The sequence below is a fragment of the Carassius auratus genome, chromosome 31 (assembly GCF_003368295.1).
Source record: "Carassius auratus strain Wakin chromosome 31, ASM336829v1, whole genome shotgun sequence".
NCBI classification, from domain to species: domain Eukaryota; kingdom Metazoa; phylum Chordata; class Actinopteri; order Cypriniformes; family Cyprinidae; genus Carassius; species Carassius auratus.
In genome coordinates, this window is record NC_039273.1 from 22,917,422 (window position 1) to 22,936,641 (window position 19,220).

The following is a 19,220-nucleotide window of genomic DNA, read 5'->3' on the forward strand; positions in this document are numbered from 1 at the left end:
AAAATTAAGATCCTATTTAAGGGCTAACACAAATGTACCAGGTACCAAGCAACCTGCAGGGAGAGTCTATGTGATTTTATGCTAAGATCTGTTATATCGTTTCAGACGAGGCAACGAGCCATCATCTTTCAGCAGTACACCGAGGCGCACAGGTGGTGGCAGACGGGGAATGATTGACAGCTCTGACACTGCAGAGGATGATGTGGACATGCAGGGTGACTACAATGGAACCAGATCTAATGAATAGATGCCTCTCACCATAAAGACCTTCTTATCAAAGAACTACAATTCAATTTTACAATGGTCATTATTTAGATCATAATCATGTTTTGTTTGACTGCAACAAAGCACTGCTGTTTGGCCAGTCATGATTTTATAGTTTATTATTATTATTATTATTATTATTTCATTTACAACAACCCTCAATTTTTATTTTGTGGCTGCAGATCTGCTCATATTCCAGTAAAGAATCATGAGACCTGCTAGACCTAGTATTTGCCCTCACTCAGGTCTTGGGTAAAAGACATCTGTCGTTAAATGGCTGTTCACTGTTTTTTACTGCATAACTGTCCCTAAATATACTGCACTTTCTCATTTATTTGGTATATATTCCTATATTACATACAGCTTGGACATTTTCTGATAAAATTTGTGGAGCAATTCTGGAGGACACTCCATTATTATTATTAGATTATTATTATTTTTTGTAGTTTTTTTTTTTTTTTTTTGCTACACCAATAACTAGTGTGTCATGATGTCAAGTTTACTTAATTTTCATTCCCATAGATACACCAAGTAAATGTGATTAAGATGTAGTAGACAGCCGCCTCAAGAAAGTGTCCTAAATATAAATTTTATCAGTGAAGGTGTGTCATGCCAGAAACATATTTATAAAACTTGCAAAACATTACTTCCTTTTTATACAGTCAGGTGCCTTGGAAATCTCTGTAATTTTCTAAAGTGTTCCTTCTGAATGTTTAGTATTATATAAAACAAGACTTTTTTTTACAGACAAATACTGTGGAATTAATTTCATTCTCCTACAAATATTTTAATATTTTAAATGAACACACTAAAAGCAATTTAAATCTAACCTGTCAAATAGATGTCTATTGACAGAAAATGCCTGTAAGAGAACTTTGAAGTTATATATATAATTTTATTTTTCCATTTATTTCACTTTTTCACAATTTACAGTATGTTGGGAATGGCATGTCTTTGGATTTATTCACTTTATCTATTCATTTGTGAAACCACATGCACATGAAATAAAGTCTGGGGAAAAAAACACTTTTTGTGTCTTTAAATCATTTTTACATGGTAATATGCAAATCAAAATAATTAGTTTGGTGAGACCCAGACAGCAAGCAGTTTCGGCCCAGAACCGGCCCACACTCATGGATTTCACGTGGGCCGGATCTGGGCCAACCCTATGTTGGTGTCTGGGGATTTTTCATCTTAAAGCACGCAATCAATCCTTAAGAACCCCTTTAAATAAAACTAACTAAAACAAGTTTAAATGATTTGTTTGTATTTGTTTATTTGGAACAAAAATAAAATCATTACTTGCACGCCAAAAAGCATGCTCAAAAGCAGTAAAGGTGTTTTTCAAAACACGATTAGATTTGATTACGATTAATGATGCATCAATGCATCACAATGATGTCATACATCCTGTACGTATATTAGGGGTGGGAATCTTCAGGCACTTCAGGATCCGATTCCGATTCTGGGAGTCATGATCCAATTCCAGAATTCTTCTTGATCTACATTTTTTCCCCAATTAATTCTTCTGCTGTGCAAACACATCTTTACAACTTTACATCCTAATCAAAATTGCAGTTATATGCGTTTTGTTTATAGTTGGAATCTCTATGTCAGTACTGTCATCATTTAAAAAATAGGGGTGTGAATCTTTTCAAAATTAAATTCAATTACGATTATCATTATCAGCTCAATATCACGATGCGTCACATTCTCAGTTTTCAATATTACTGCACATGGCAAAATTTTCATATAGCCTACATTTTTTATCAATTTATTTTGCGCTAAATTAACATTTTATTATTATTTTTATATAAGCACAGCAGGTTCAATTCAATTCAAGTTTATTTGTATTGCGCTTTTTACGGTACAAATCATTACAAAGCAACTTTACAGAAAATTACGTTTCTATGATATTTAGTAGTAGCTTATAAGTGGTGACTGTCAGTTTGTGTGCATATGACAGGATTTTTCAGAAAAAATAATACAAGACAAAACAAAGTAAAATGAATTAGTTTAACCCAAGATAAACAATAAGAATGTGCATTTGATCAGATGCAACCACAGTCAAGAGATGCATTATTCGTCTGCTTGGCGAAAGAGATGAGTTTTTAATCCAGATTTAAACAGAGAGAGGATGTCTGAAACCGAACATTATCAGGAAGGCTATTCCAGACTTTGGGAGCCAAGTGTGAAAAAGCTCTACCTCCTTTAGTGGATTTTGCTGTCCTAGGATCTACCAAAAGGGAGCGTGATGGATTGTAACATGACAGAAGACTAGTTAGGTACGCAGGAGCTAAACCATTTAGGGCCTTATAGGTAAGTAATGATAATTTGTAACTGATACGGAACTTAATAGGTAGCCAGTACAGAGACTGTAAAATTGGGGTAATATAATCATATTTTCTTGACCTCGTAAGGACTCTAGCTGCTGCATTTTGGACTACCTGTAGCTTGTTTATTGACGAAGCAGGACAACCACCTAGAAGTGCATTACAATAGTCCAGTCTAGAGGTCATGAATGCATCAACTAACTTTTCTGCATCAGAAACAGGTAACATGTTTCGTAGCTTGGCAATGTTTCTAAGATGGAAGAATGCAGTTTTGGGAAATATGATTTTCAAAAGACAAGTTGCTGTCTAATATAACATTTTTGACAGTAGAGGAAGTAACAGTACATTCATCTAGTTGCAAATTGTAGTCTACAAGATTCTGTGTACTGTTTTTTGGTCCAATAATTAATATCTCTGTCTTATCCGAATTTAATAGGAGAAAAGTATTGGTCATCCAAACTTTTACATTTTTAACACAGCTTAGATAATTTAGAAGTTTCATCTGGTCTCGTTGAGATATAAGGCTGAGTATCATAAGCATAACAGTGGAAACTAATCCCGTATTTTCTAATAATATTACCAAGGGGCAACATGTATATTAAAAATAGAAAGGGACCAAGGATGAATACTTGTGGCACTCCATATTTTACTGGTGATAAATGAGATGACTCCCCATTTAAATAAACAAAATGGTAGCAATCCAGACAGGTAGGATCTAAACCATCTTAGAGCCTGCCCTTGAATACCTGTACAGTTTTGTAATCTATCTATGAGTATGTCATGATCTATGGTGTCGAACGCAGCACTAAGATCAAATAAAATTAGAAATCAGATGCAGCCTTGTTCTGACGCAAGGAGCAGGTCATTTGTAATTTTAACAAGAGCAGTTTCTGTGCTATGGTGGGGCCTGAAACCTGACTGAAATTCTCCATACAGATCTTTTTTTTTTTTTCTTTTTGAAGGAAGGAGCTCAATTGAGCAGACACAACTTTTTCTAAAATTTTAGACATAAATGGAAAATTTGAAATAGGCCTATAATTTGCCAGTTCACTAGGGTCTAGTTTTGGTTTCTTAATAAGAGACTTGATAACCGCCAGATTAAATTGTTTTGGGATGTGACCTAAAGATAACGACGAGTTAATAATATTGAGAAGCAGTTCTTTGGCTACAGGTAACAACTCTTTCAGTAATTTAGTGGGTACAGGATCTAATAAACACGTTGTTGGTTTAGATACAGTGATAAGTTTATGTAGCTCTTCCTGTCCTATAGCCATGATGGTTATTTTTTAAAACAATTACTTATTTAAAATGTGTTCTTTAAGTGTCCAAAGGTTTACAGTTTTTTTTTTTTTCCTCAGCATTATTACTGTTTGATTATGATGAGATCATCGACAGTGACAGCTTTTAACAGGCTGCATTCACACTAATGCATATAATCTTATCCGCAAGAGGGAAGAATTTCTTAGCTGTTCTTGGAAATCAACATACTGTATCTCCACATGCTGTTTTACTAAACAGATGGTTGTAGTCATTCTTCAGGAAACTGAATGCACGTTCAATAACTAACTTTTTTTGTCTTTACATTGTATAACACTATATCTAGCTATGACCTTTACCTCGTTTATTTCCAGTAACCTAGCTGGAACTTCTTATACTACAAACAAAACGGCAGGTCTGTCAGTCACTGCCATCCAAAAATCAATACTTGTAGTTTCATATTATGGGGAAGACCTTTACTCACATCAGAGTACAAATGTACACACTCATACACCCTTATACATGCAATCCCTCTGACACAGCACAAAACCATGTTTTTCATGGTGGAATACACCACCTGACCAAAACTAAATTACAGAATTTGGACTGTCTGTCCTGCCTTCAGTGTTTCAGCACTCTTACCTTGCATTCGTATAGTAGCAGTTAGTACTGATAATGTCACCAGGAGCATTGTGGATTATTACCATGTCTGGGATATGTGTAGTTATTCAGAGTTCAGGTACGTAAGTTATAAATGTTCTATTTAATTGTATTCAGATTTCCATTTAATGCATTTTATATCACATTTAGTGTATTTATAATATTTACCCAAAATTAAGATTTGTGTTTAAATAAAGCAATAATTTGTATATTTTATGTATTTTTATGTCATGTAAATACTTAGTTAAGTGAAATTGAAAGGCTGGAATATACTACACTAAAATGAAACAATAGGCATCAAATACTCGCTGATACTGACACTGTAAAGGGTTAGAGAGTAAAACTGAGATGTATAAAAGACTAAGAATCACACACTACCAGACATTTAAGATGTTCTGAAAAGAACAAACTCAAGCAGAAACATGCTTAAACTATGATCAGCTAAGAATATCATATATATATTACATATATTTTTGGTGTCTTCTGACGTGATGGAATCATAGTCTAAAGCTAAAAATCTGTGCTGTGCTCATCACATGCAGTTCAGTTTTCCCTGAAACATGTAAATTCCTGACTTCTCAAAATCTATGTAGAAATTCTTGATACAGATATTTTTTTTTGCAGGAAGGAGCTCAATTGAGCAGACACAACTTTTTCTAAAATTTTAGACATAAATGGAAGATTTGAAATAGGCCTATAATTTGCCAGTTCACTAGGATCTAGTTTTGGTTTCTTAATAAGAGGCTTAATAACCACCAGCTTAAATTGTTTTGAGACGTGACCTAAAGATAACGACGAGTTAATAATATTGAGAAGTGGTTCTTTTGCTACAGGTAACAACTCTTTCAGTAAGTGGGTACAGTATCTAATAAACATGTTGTTGGTTTAGATACAGTGATAAGTTTTTTAGCTCTCCCTGTCCTATGGTTGTAAAGTACTGCAGTTTATCTCTGGGTGCGATGGATGAAACTGAAGTGTTAGATGCAGTAGAATCTACATTCGCTATTGTATTTCTAATGTTATCTATTTTATCAGTGAAGAAATTCATAAAGTCATTTCTATTAAACGTTGGTGGAATATTTGAATCAGGTGGCATCTGGTTATTTGTTCATTTAGCCACTGTGCTAAATAAAAACCTTGGATTGTTTTGGTTATTTTCAATGAGTTTGTGGATATGCTCGGCCCTTGCAGTTTTTAGAGCCTGTTTATAGCTGGACATACTGTTTTTCCACGCAATTCTAAAAACGTCCAAGTTAGTTTTTCTCCATTTGCGTTCAACACCAGTCCAGTCTGTGCTGAAAAGCTACTGTCAATCAAACTATCCTGGGATATCCTGATGTCACACAGACAGGCATCTGAGATTGCCTCGATTTGAGAAATATTTTAATAGATAAAAAAAAAAAAAAAAAAAAACACTGAGTGTTTTTTTTATCATTATAGGGTATTTGTATACACACATTTCAGTTCAAATAACTTGTAATACTGCATGTAGCATCTGATGACCCCTTTAAATATGTGAATTCTGACTGCCTAAATCTGCAGACTGGCTCTGACTGCCCACACTATCACTGATGTGTCCAGATTGCATATTGAGCCAAAAATTTGTGACATGTAGCATTTTCCAGCCTTTAGTGAGACCAACAATCCTAGATGAATTGATCGTTGCCTGGTTTCACCCAGCATGCATACAGGTTAACTGGACTACAAACTCAACCTTAGCAGTGTGTGCAAATTTCAAAAGACATCAGAGACATGCAACATGTTTAATACTTAAATTCAGTTACACAGTGTCACATATACTTTTGTCACATAGATAGCCCTTAGAGAGATAAAGAATACCTCAACTACCCCAAAACCTTCTGTTGCTTGACTATAACTGCACATGCATAATTAATGTGTCTTACGTAATTATATATTTTGGTTACAGAAGTTCATCTGAGGAACATGGAGCATTTTATAACGGCTGTTACACACTTAGAAGATTTAAACCCAGGAATAAGTCCACTGGCTTTAGTGACAAGTCTAAACAAAATTGCAGACAGGAGTGTCAATGTCACACTTGACTTTATGGGATCATCTAACAATGACGATGATATTCACTGCAGAAATGACAGTTTTATCACAGAGCAGCTGAATACAAACCACAATCTCTCCCATTTCTTGAAAAAACTCATTCATCATTTCATAACAGATGATCACGAAGAGAGGGGAGTTGTTCTGACTCCCGATGGCACAACAGTTGCTCTTGCTCCTCTCCTTTTAGGACTTCAATATGGGCTACAGGCTAACAAGGACAGTAACCAACCTCATGGTTTCTACCTACTCTCACTGGCCAAGTACTTAGCCACGTCACTTCTGCAGTTTGAGAATGCTACTCCATCTGAGCGATTCAGCCTGGATGGTTGTTGGGACAGTGTATCTGCTCCCATGGTTTTTACTCTTTCAGGCATGCCATCCTTGGCCACTGATGCTCTGGTCCATGGCGGAATGGATGGAGCCATACTTGGGAAGCATCTTTCTGTTGTTAACTGTTCTGAAGTGAATTTAAGCACACTACTGAAGAGCTACTATTTAAGGACTGTGGAAGAGTTGGATCATGTCTCAGATACTCACCTGAGGGGCCGCTATCGCAGAAAGAATTTTAAAAAGATCACAAATTCATCACTGCTCCAAGAGAAGGTAGCAGAAGCACTACATAGTCATCCACAGAAAGGAAACCTTGTGGTTGAGAGTCTAATAGAAAAAGGAATTAAAGAGTTTATGCCACGTTATATGGGTAAGTGTAGTTACGTCCAGTTGGTCCAATAAAATGTATGTTTAAATGCTGGTGTTACACCTACAATTGCCATGCTTACCCTCCTTCAGAGTGTCCTGCCATCATTCCAAGATGTATGTGGGGAGCAGCACTGCCCCGGGTTCCTCTCAGCCCTCTGTCTCCACCACTGCCATTTCTGTATATTCACCACACAGAGATTCCTAGCAAACCCTGTCGAAATCTTCAGATGTGTTCCAAAAATATGAGGGCGATGCAACATTTCCACCAGAAGGGGCGGGGTTGGTTTGACATCGGCTACAGGTAACATCTGCTTCTGCATGATTCCGTCACAAACATATGTTCTGTTTTTCTTAACCTAGTGTGCTGCCTACAAAGGCGGCCATCGTAGTGGGAAAGCTCTTCCAAACAGTAGGTGTTCTTAGTGGAGAAAGCAGTCCCAGAATGCATTTGCAATGTAGACTTTTTTAAAAGAACGTTTATAAAACTAAACAAATATTTAGAAATACTGAGAAATTATATTTAAGCCATAATAGTGTATATCAAAATCAGAGTATGCAAAGAAATCAGACATAAAATGTCAAATACTTCAAAGAAGAACTGACCTACTTTGTGGTTTTTGTACCAACATTTACAACCATATTTTCCCCCAATTTATATTTGTATCTTTTTTCTTTGAGTAGAATGCATGCGAAAGTCAGAATCATTTGTAAGTATTAGAGTATTTGTATGTTGCTGTCTCTCCAAGCTTTGTTGTTGGATCGGATGGCTACATCTACGAAGGTCGAGGCTGGACGTCAGTAGGGGCTCATACTAAAGGACGGAATACTGTTGGGTATGGTGTTGCTTTCATTGGTAACTACACTGCTCATTTACCCTCCCAATATGACATGGAGCTATTGCACCATCATCTGGTCAAATGTGGAGTGAGCAATGGATTTCTGCAGAAGAATTTTACCATTTTGGGACACAGACAAGTAGTAGCAACCACGAAGTGTCCAGGGGATTCACTGTATTCTGAGATAACAACCTGGGAGCACTATAAAGTACGTAGGATGTTATACTCAGAAATGTAGAAGTTTAATGCTGGAAATACTTGTCATCCTAACTGACACATCAATCTGTGTCTGTACCGTGTTATTCACAGGATACGGATCCTTTTCGGTAACAGTGTGGACATCTGCTGACACTGACATGACAATGCAAGACAGCTGTAATGACCACAACAATGAAACTCACTAATTAGCATGACAAATAATATTATTTTAAAATATAATTTAAAAGTTAAAGGGTTGCCACTTAGATGTACGATTATCAGCATAAAACAGAACATTAGCATTACTTTGTACATTGGTTGGGAGTCTGTATGAAACACTGAAATGTTATTATACTATATGTAAGTGAGAATTACATGTGCCAAAATAAACAAAGTGATCTCTAATCTTACATCTTGAATTTTATACGTGTCAGTTTAAAATGAAGGAAAGGTTGACAAGATTGCTTTAGTCTTTACCACAACAGGAAGTGGTTTTCACAGCAAGCCTCAGAGTGAACAGGACGTCCTGCTGTTGTGACAGGAAATGTAACCGTCACTGTACAAAACAAGCAGGTATTTAGTATAAACTGTCAACTCTGTTCAAATTTAATTAACAAAATTGAATCTTGATCATGTTGCGCTATGATATTCATAAGTATTTTACCAGTCACAACCCTACCAATTCAGTTCAAACTCAAATAGAATGTATACAAATAAGAACAAAACATGATCAAATTAAAGATTATGCTCTCTAGAGTTTCCACTAATAAAAAAAGAACATAGAAAAGAACACAGCACTATAATTTTGTACTAGTTGGGTCAGTCGGGGATATATCCTCATCTCTCAGTCTTCCTTCAACCTGTAAACCTAACCTGATATCCCCACCCACAAACTGACTGGCTTCCTGGATACTGGACGACAAGTACGCACCGGAAAAAAAAAAGCCTCACACCTAGAAGAGCTGAGGGACACAGAGGTTGCATCATTTCAAACAAGCCAATAGGTGAAGTGAGCGGAAGATGATGAGATTCGAAGCACTCATATTTGAAGATACAAGACGTTTAAAGACCTCTAGAACTGGTAAGTGGTGAGGAAACCATACCCTTTGAGAAGCTACAAGACAATACAGACTTTGCATTCTATAAAAAAAAACATCCAGAAATTTGGGTCACAGAGAAGGAATCAAATGGGTACGAACAAAGATCCAAGTGCTGAGCAATCAGCACCACAGATTGAGGAAGACATGGAACTGTCTCCTGAGCAGAACAGCCCAGTTGATCAAGATCCACGACAACCAGAGGATGGCAAGCTACTCAACACATACAAGTGGCACACGGGGCCAAAGAATGAGATGGTGACAACGGGGACTATTGAGAAGCTAGAGAAAGGGGCTTCAAACAAATGGAATAAAATGCAGAGTTGGCGCAAAGCTCTGAGTGAAGACACAGGGGAAAAGTGCTCGACTGCAACTCGGGGAAATGAAAGCCCATCCAAACCGGACAAGCCGGCGACTTCAAGGAAAAACCCTTTCCGCAGAGCTGTTTCAGAGCCACCAGGGTCCCTCTTATCTTCGGTCCTGCCCTCCTCCTCTGCATCTGGGTCCTCCAGCGCACAGGTATCTGGATCCACTGGTCAGGACACACCGCAGAAGGGTAAAATAAGGAAGTACCTCCAAACGGTCTCACAGAAGTTCAAGAGACAGCGTCTACAGAGTACTGCCATTCCAGATCATGGTAAGAGCTTTATATCTAATGCTAAATATTCTACAAAACATAAGCTTGAATAATGTTGAAACCATTATGAAGGCGTATTGGTCCCTAGAAGACCAATAAAGTGTAGACTTACTTTCTAAAATATTGTTCATGCAGATGCCACTAAATGGATCTAAGAGATGGAACAATAAACAAATTATGGAATCTACAGAAATATTTTTTTTTGTACCTAACTGACCTCAACATGTCATTGGATATTGATAGGATTAATATTAACTGCTATCATTACTTTAACTAATTAAGCCCTTAAGATATTAAAATTGGATTCCAAATTCCTTTTAGCATATAGTAGGTTTTGTCTTTGCAGCTTATAGGCTTTTTAAATTAAAGCACTGCATGTAAACTCTTTTACATTTTACGAGAAGACAAAGACAAGTGCAATCCTGAGAATGTGGTCCAAGAGCATCTTCGCCTCTCCTGGGCCCCTCCACAAGACGTTCCTGTTTGGGACATTAGCAACTGCTTTCTTCAAGATGGACAAATCCTTATCTCACGTGATGAGGAGGTAATATACAACACACACATTCAACAATGCCAACAGATGAGACATTATACTATGCCGATTAAGGTATTGGATGTATGCCCTCAAATTGACTTTGAAGCATCAGTCAGGTTTGTTTGGAAATGCTATCTGATTTTAGGTTAAATCATGCTGCCATTTATATCGTTATCTTTTTAATTTATTTCAGCCTTTGATGAGGGTACAGAACCGGGCCAGCAGTTGTCTCTTCAGCTTGAGCCTTCAGAACATCAGTGGAAGTCATACTGGTCAGTATCAAAGAGTTTGGCTTTACGATGAAGCCAGACTTGAAAATGACCAAATGTCATCTAAAGTGCCATCTGCAAACAAAGAACAACTTTCTGATCCACTTTTATTTTTAACTAACTGGCCTCATAAGAACAAATGTGTGCATTATCTTGTGAAGATCATTGGGGGGAGTGTTGCAGTACACTTGAATGAAGTGACGGCCTAAAGCTCGCTGTTTCCTGACAGTTTAAAAGCTGGAGATGACTTAAAGAGATGAGAGAGATTATCTATCTCTATCTAGCCAGCGACTGCCTGAAAATAACTAAAGTGAAGCTAGATAACTTATTCACAGAGGAAATAGCTGACGTGGTAATGTGTGCGTGTGCTTGTAAAATTGCTTCCTTTGAGTGTCTGAAGATATAATCGTAACATCTGGGTGTTCCATACCAGAGGACGACTGAGACTGATGGGGTGTGCTGTCTAGTTCACTCAAAATAAGCATGCAGGACCTTTACACTAAAAACAATAAAAACATGAAAGGGCATTTATTAGTCTAATGCTCTGAAAGGGAAAAAAACTGATTCTAAGGTACTCCAAAGCATGGGTTTTAGGCGTTGGATTGTATGTGGAGGGGCACTAGGTAAGCAAAATAATTTTCAATTTGCCTACTTAAATGATTCAGACCAATCATTTTGCTGGAGAGTTTGCATGTGAAATGTAATCAGCATTAAAACAAATCTAAGGAGATGGCAGAATCCAGTTAACTGAGTTTATACTGATCTTAATTTTCAATTAATTCAGTTTTTTTAGCTAAGCACAAAGATATATTGTGAGTAATTTTCAAATACAATGTAGCTGAGTGTAGTTATTTGTAGGTTAACTTACCAATTTCTCTGCATCCGTAAATATCAAATGGCATTTTGATCTGGTAATTTAGAAGATCATATAAGACATCTACCTTCCTAAGTTTGAAACTAAGTACATTGTGATTGAACATAGAGAAACGTAAGTCAAGTTTTGTAAAAGTCTTGTATTTCATGGCTTCAGAGACGTCATACAATGTAAAAACTCCTAAAAAGAAACTGTTGACTATACCCTGACGGACATGGTTACTTAAGGCATCCTTCAATTTTTCCCAAATTAACACAGACTATATATGGGAAATGTTGTTGAAAGGAGTTGAATCAACCCATACTTTTCCCTTTTTTTCTTTTCTTTTTTAATTCTGAGCTTTTAATGCCAGGTCGTGCATCACAACCGGCATTGGCGGATGTATAATGAATGCTAGCTTTATTTCTATTTCCAGTAGTTGCTGAAAGAATTCAATTTTTTGTAATTTTTCAGGTTGCACTTTTGCAAAAAAAATTTCCAAGTTAGCCTACTTCATGTGCTTTGAAAACGAATGATAAAGTGCAAAGTGTCAGACATTGTCAGGCACAAGACGTTAATTAACTACCTGACAAATATGACAACTTTTACAGCTGCTGCTTTTGTAATCGTGTTGTCCAAAGATAGAAACCACATGCTTTGCATAATAATGCTTGTCTGGTCTCCAGCTTTCATAAAGGCACATGGATGAAAAAGTAAATGCTATTTAAAGTTTAATAAGCCCCTAGATTTCTGTTCTGTTCTGTATTAACTGCATTAACATTACATTTTCTGTTAAACTGGTAATTATTGATATGATGCACATAGAAGGAAGGAAATGACTATGCTTCCTGTCATGGTTTCAGAATCTGCGATTGCATTGAGATTATTTTTCTCTTCTGAGGTATTTTATCCCACCAGAACAAAATAAACAGGAAGACATGCATACATACATTTGATCATTTAAGCTTAAATTATCGATAAATGCATTATGGAACATTTTTCAGGAGAAAAGGGACAGACCACCTTCAGTGCTCACTACAGACAAAAGGGAACTACTGTGGCATCAAAGTTATACTCTAATATAAAAAAGTGTTCTCTTTCTCTCTTTAGAGCTAAATCCAGATCCTGTTGCTCCCCAGAGTGGTACCAAAATAAAAGGGCATGATGGTGGCGTCAGAGTTAGTATAAATTAATACTTCTAAGAAATCTGTCCAATCTGAAACTGCCGCTGAACAAAATTCATGCATACATATATGTATTTTCCCATGACAATCCTTTTCTCTCATTTTCATGCTAGAATTTGATCAAGCGACGCTTGCAGGGTGATGATAAAAGGAAAAGCAACACACAGCTCAATACTGCAGGACTAAGTGTTGCTGGAAGGTAGAGGATCAATTTTATAATATAGAAAACTGATCTGACTCTTTAGTACCGATTAATGTCAACTGGAACAAACATATCATCTGATGGTTTTATATGATATGCCGTTTACCAGTATGTCACACTTTTTATCAAGGTTTGGTTCCAGAGAATCTTTATCCATTCCAGTCAGTGCGGCAAAAAGCCTGGATCTTAGTGAAGACCAGACTACTGTCATCAGGCCAGTTCACAGCTCGATTCTAGGGGAGAAGTACTGTTTTCAGGTAAACATCGCTGTTGCATATTAAAGTACACCCTTTGTTTCAATTTTGCGAACTTTATATCCATCCATAATCCAAACCAATTATTTATTTTCCGGGCATTTCATTGTGTTTAAACATAAAAGGTCATCAGCTCAGAGAATAACCACTGCTTTGGGTGCAGTTCAGCTGCAGAAAGAGACCGCTGGATTGAAGACTTGCGTCGTGCTGCTCATCCAAATAAGGTACTGAAAGGTACTCAAAATACGTCATTAATTTTGTACTTGTTACAAATAATGATAATGTCTTATACTGTCTACCTTCAGGACAACTGTGAACGTACTGAGTACTCACTAAGCCTTTGGGTTAATGAAGCAAAAGACCTTCCCCCAAAGAAGCGATATTTTTGTGAGGTTCACATTGATGGTACGTTGTATGCTCGTACCAGTAGCCGGGCCGTTGGGAAGTCCGTCCAACGCTCCAGCCAAGCAGTAGAAGGGGGATCTGGAGCAGCTGGCACAGGCCATGGTGGTGGTGCTTCAGGAGGTTGCCAGCTATTCTGGGGCGAATTTTTTGAACTTGAAAACTTGCCCCCTGTCAACCAGATCACCCTGCACCTCTTTAAAGACGAAGACCCTAAAAAGAAAAGGCATTCCAAGGATGACTCTACTCTGCATCCTATAGGAAGTGTGGCTCTCAATCTGGCAGAAATAAAAGGACGGGCCTTTCAAGAAAAGTGGTATTCCATCGTTCCCTACAAGCCCCCAGGAACAGGTATAACAAAGGACCAAATTGGACTGCAAGCTTCAATTCGGGTCAAGGCCAAATTCAAGATCCTGAAAATTCTGCCTATTGAGCGGTACAAGGAATTTGCAGAGTATATCACAGTGAATTATGTGGATATGTGCAGCAGCCTGGAACCCCTTCTTAATGTAAGGGAGAAAGAAGAACTTGCAGGAGCACTTGTTCATGTGCTCCAGAGCATTGGGAAAGCTAAGGTAAGTGGCAACAGCAGTAAATTTAGGAAAAGACATTAGCTCTTTGGATCTCTGAATGGTTTTTGAATGTGCAGGAGTTCCTGATTGATCTCGGTAGTGCAGAAGTTCAGCGCTTAGGAGTAAATGAGGCTTTGATTTTCAGAGAGAATACACTGGCCACAAAGGCTATTGATGAATATATGAAATTGGTGGGCCAGAAGTATCTAATTGACACACTTGGTAAGGACTATTCTACTGCAACCATTGTTATAAAACTGAATGTGCTATCTTATGTACCTCTAACCTGTTTGACCCTCTTTACCACAGGTGACTTCATAGCCAGACTGTACAGTGGAGGAGAGAGCTGTGAGGTAGACCCACAGAAATGCTCTGCCTCTGATTTACCAATCAACCAGAGATATCTAAAGGAGACATGTGCAGAAGTTGTAAAGAGAATATCTGACATGCAAGAGTAAGTTAACCTAAATGAACACACTACCAAAAACATATTTGAAAACAAAGTTCAAATACAAAGTATTTTCTGTAGAAAACACATTGTAGTTGACCGAATTATTGTAATATACTATCTATAATAGTAAAAATATATACTACGTCCACTTAACTCCTAAAGGGTGTCATTAGTTTTCAATTGGGAAATTATTTTTAAATGATCAATTCTTTCCCTTTTATGAACAGCTCATTCCCTGCAGAGCTGAATGAGATTTTTTCCAGCTGGTTATCAGAATGTGAAGAAAGAGGTCAAACAGACATTGGACACCGTCTCATATCAGCATCTCTGTTTCTTCGATTTTTATGCCCAGCGATCCTCAGTCCATCACTTTTCGGCCTCACCCAAGCCTACCCAGAGCCAAACACCCTTCGCACTCTCACTCTTACAGCCAAGGTCATTCAAAACCTTGCAAACTTCACCCTGTAAGTCCTGTCTGTAAAGCCATATTTACTGTAGCGTTTTAGTCCTTTATTTTCTTATTACCGATTCATCTTGTAGTTAACTTGCATCAAGTCTATAGAATGTTTTTTATATATATCCCAATGGAATTAAAAAGTGATTGGCAACAACCATTCTGTCTCAATATTCCCCAGGTTTGGCGAAAAAGAAGAGTACATGTTTTTCATGAATGAGTTTCTAGAACAACACTGGGAGCCAATGCGAGGATTCTTACAGAAAGTATCTGATCCAGACAGTGAAATTGCCATGGCTCGATTTGATGGCTATGTAGACCTGCCCCTTCGTCTAGCAGTCCTACACAAACTCCTGGTCGATATTATTTCTGTAATGAAACAGGTAACATAAAACATCAAGGCTCATCTGAGCAAGTCCTCTGCTGTCATATTTGATCAGAAGACTATGATGTGCTCATGGGTAAAATTAGATCTTTTTTTACAGGACCGAATAGACAATCTACATCACTTGCCTTTAATCCTGAACCAAATCACAGAGTTCCTTGGCCAGGAAGCGCAACGGATCCCAGTTAGCAGGTATGGTTATATAGCAAATATAAACAAAACTCTCCAAGGGGGCTCAAAGAGAAGTTGTATCAAGCTTTAAAATCAATTTAAATATTAACACACCTCTCACCTTTGTCTCCATTCTTGCGGAAACAGCGTTCATGGATCACTGAAGCCTACATATTTACCTCCAAAGGATCTCCCCAAGTACAGTCCATTACAAAACTCCATGCAGCAGCTTCCCATAGATTCCAAACAAGGCACAGAACGTCAGCGGAAGCAGGTGCAGCGGGCTTTTAGTGTCCCCAACAGACCATCACGGAATCAGCGGCAACCAGTCAAAAGGCAGACAAGCAAAGAAGAGCTGCCCACGCAGTGCCAGGACGACAATCAAGATCAAGATCCCTGTTTGGAGATTTCATCCCCTAGCAATGTGAGTAAGACAACACCAATGATGGGCTTTCAAACACATATTTCATTTGATTGGTATTTTCTGTTTGTGTGTAGGCCATAAAATCCAAAGCCCCAGCAGCAAAAGTACTCTGGATCAAACAAAACAACAGCAACGAGGCCTATCAAAACAAAGGGCAAGAGACAGAAGAGACAAGCATATTAGACAGGGTGGGTCTATTGTGCATACTCTAAAAGCATTTGGTTTCAGGACCATCAAGTGTATAATAAAGCACAATAGTATGTTTTTTTAATAACAGTCTCATGAAAAACTCCATACTGTTACCATACTGATATAAGTTAAACTATTTTACCACTACTTCGATCTTTTCTCAGAAATAACTTGTGTAATAAATTATGGAAATTGTGTAATAAAATGCCACATTATGTTGACCAAGTTTTGGTGTCTCATAGCATGTGCAAGAGTTGGCTGAGCTGCGTTTAGGTGTGGAGCAGGTGACCGAGCGCGAACTGGAGATGGCTAAGCGGTTAGAAGACTTCATAGTCCTGACCCAAGATCAGAATACACAGCTACAGGCAGAGGTTAAGGATCTTCGCAATCTGTTAGCTATCCGGGAGGAACAGCTAGCAAGCGCAACTTTCAGGTAATTTTGAGTTAAAGGAAGTCAAATGTTTTCATTTGTAAATACTCAAAGGACTTCCGGGATCATTTATCTTTCTCTTACTTGTTTGTGCAGACTGGGTGTAATAGAAGAAGAGAGAGAGGAAGACGAAAGAAAGCTGAATGTAGCTGTGGCTGCAGTAGAACGGATGAATGTTTTGGTGAGTTACATGGTTTTCTCCTCCGGTCTACTTTTACAAATGCATTATCATTAATTCGGGTTTGTACATAAATATGGCTAAGCTAACACTTGCATTTGTGTCTGATAACAGGAGGAGCAGTTTGCTGGTTTATTACAAAGATGTGCACCAACTCTATGCAGTTAATGCCGATGGCATAAGAAATACTTACATCAATACCTGATGCAAGACAGGAAGTGTGTTACATAGTGCCATTTTGCAATGCTATTAGCTTTTGTCAGATTTCTTTTATTCATTGGTAACACTTACAACGCTTACATAGCTATCTGCCTATCACAATTAAAACAAATCCATTATAACTGCAACTCTATGGATCTGCAAAAAGAACTTTCTCACCATTTTGTTGATTTTCACAAATAAAATGTGCATTAATAAACCAAGCTGATTCATCGCTGTTGTTCTTTTACCTGTAATTGTTGTAAATGTAACTCCAATTGGGCAAACTCAAAGCACTGGATAACATAAAATTAATAGCTACTGAGTCGATAACAAATGTGTGTCAAAGATAAAGAAAATATAAAATGTATTTTGATGTGCATGCATATAGTAGTCCTTTAAAATGTAGTCTTTGTATTCATGTTGGTTTCGTATGGTAAGTTTGTGAACTTATTTACCATTTTAACAAAAATTATGTTGATGACTCTAAAAACGTAATGTGGTATTACTATCACCAAACTATTCCTTACTAATTGATACACATGAATGCATATAAAATCATTGTTTTCAAAAATGTTTCATATATATTTATCAGGATAAAGAGTATTTTTTTACAAATATCTTGAAATATTAACTCATAAATCATAGTTAGCTACATTTAAGGGTGGTAGTATAACATGATATATTATACATAATTTTGAACTGGTGTATATCTTAATGATTATCAGAGCAAAGCACCGAAGTTCACTTTCATAGGTCACTTCAATGCTGCGGTGACGTCACCGTATGGGAACACCCCTCAGTGTGACGAATGTCTGAAGCCCTATACTATCCCGCCAATCCTATTGGCCAAATAGCGCTTGGCATCACCCCACGCATGCGTACACCTCATATACCTGGGCGCCGCGCGCTATTTCGCTCAGATTTCATTCCTTCAGCGAAGCTAATCATCTGTGCCCTAGGAATCATCTCATGTTCTCAGCAGTTTCTACGAGCAGTGTTAACTCCTCTTCACGGACGCGATGAATTTTTGCAAATGTAAGGATCCATGTACCAGGTTCATCACGAAGGGAGGCTCCCATGAAAGGTGTGTAGTGTGCTTAGTCTTACATCACGCACAGGCAGCGCTTAGCGGTCTTTCTTCTTGTCCCCACTGTGATGGCCTGCGGCTTAGAGTACTGCGCTCGAGGGTAGAAGTGTTTTCTAATGTCGCCCCCGCGTCTAACGTCCGCCATGTCACTTCTGCGGCTGCCGGCACCGCACGAGGTGATAGCTTGGGGAGACACAAGTGACATGGATTATGAGGACAGCGCTGCGCTGGAATTTTCTCCACGCCGCTCGCTCTCCCCTACCCTGGTGCAGGAAAAGAGCTTTGTCGAACCAGTCGTTTTCTCAAACGAGGATTTACAGCCCACCCCAGAGGCATGTGATGCTATCTCCTTCGGTTGTGGACGTTACGACAAAATTTTATCCACCGCGGCCTCGGGGTCTGAGGACTTCACGGCTGACGCTAGCCCTCTCCCTCCTAGTGGACAGGAGAAGCAGGTTTCCACCTCCTACAGTGAGCTGTTGGATGTGGTTTCTCGCGCGGTGGGTAAACTGGGACTGGATTGGGAGGTTGAGAAGGCCGAGGCCCAACCTTCATCCAAGCTGGACGACTGTTTCCTAACCAGTCATACACCTGTGCAGCCCCGAAGGCCCTTGCCTTTTTTCCCAGACCTCCACCAGAAGGTTTCGAGGTCCTGGAAACAGCCGTACTCAGCGCCATTTCTGACATGGCGAACCATGGCTATGCAGCGATGCCTCTGGCGGAAGAGACGGCTGCTTCGCTCCACTCTATGGCCGTCCTTCAGGCCTACCAAGCGGAGCTCTTAAAGGAACTCGATGAAGGGGAGGGTATCACACCCGAGGCCGTGAAAGAGCTACGGCGAGCAATGGATTTGGCCCTACGCACTACCAAACATACTGCTCGAGCAGTGGGCCGTTCTATGGCTGGATTGATTACGGTCGAG

General features: G+C 38.5%; 3 protein-coding genes across 6 annotated transcripts in view; all 3 read left to right on the forward strand.

The window, feature by feature from the left end:
• The window catches only part of LOC113050886 (myosin-11-like), a 30,863-nt gene extending 29,573 nt beyond the window's left edge, over positions 1–1,290 (forward strand). For both annotated transcript variants that reach the window (XM_026214306.1, XM_026214307.1), the window contains one exon: positions 106–1,290. In XM_026214306.1, the coding sequence (XP_026070091.1) occupies positions 106–247 (142 nt within the window). In that variant the 3' untranslated portion in view covers positions 248–1,290. The remainder of the gene's footprint in view (positions 1–105) is intronic.
• A 3,093-nt stretch (positions 1,291–4,383) lies between these two features.
• LOC113050888 (N-acetylmuramoyl-L-alanine amidase-like) lies at positions 4,384–8,724 on the forward strand. Its single transcript, XM_026214312.1, has 5 exons — positions 4,384–4,593; positions 6,442–7,290; positions 7,380–7,590; positions 8,036–8,333; positions 8,435–8,724. The coding sequence occupies exons 1-5, from the start codon at positions 4,530–4,532 to the stop codon at positions 8,453–8,455; spliced, it is 1,443 nt and encodes a 480-aa protein (XP_026070097.1). The 5' UTR covers positions 4,384–4,529; the 3' UTR covers positions 8,456–8,724.
• A 492-nt stretch (positions 8,725–9,216) lies between these two features.
• Positions 9,217–17,432, forward strand: LOC113050887 (disabled homolog 2-interacting protein-like). 3 transcript variants are annotated; one of them, XM_026214309.1, is made up of 18 exons: positions 9,217–10,057; positions 10,459–10,601; positions 10,786–10,864; positions 12,825–12,892; positions 13,012–13,097; positions 13,231–13,357; positions 13,480–13,578; positions 13,660–14,331; positions 14,406–14,550; positions 14,638–14,782; positions 15,007–15,243; positions 15,415–15,616; positions 15,719–15,810; positions 15,937–16,213; positions 16,288–16,401; positions 16,645–16,835; positions 16,929–17,013; positions 17,125–17,432. In XM_026214309.1, exons 1-18 carry the CDS (start codon positions 9,511–9,513, stop codon positions 17,176–17,178), a joined length of 3,363 nt encoding a protein of 1,120 aa, XP_026070094.1. In that variant the 5' UTR covers positions 9,217–9,510; the 3' UTR covers positions 17,179–17,432. The 3 variants fall into 3 exon arrangements, with proteins under 3 accessions (XP_026070094.1, XP_026070095.1, XP_026070096.1); XM_026214310.1 differs by having other exon boundaries at positions 9,219–10,057; positions 10,462–10,601; XM_026214311.1 differs by lacking the exons at positions 9,217–10,057; positions 10,459–10,601; positions 10,786–10,864 and adding an exon at positions 10,903–11,484.
• Positions 17,433–19,220: the final 1,788 nt, after the last annotated feature.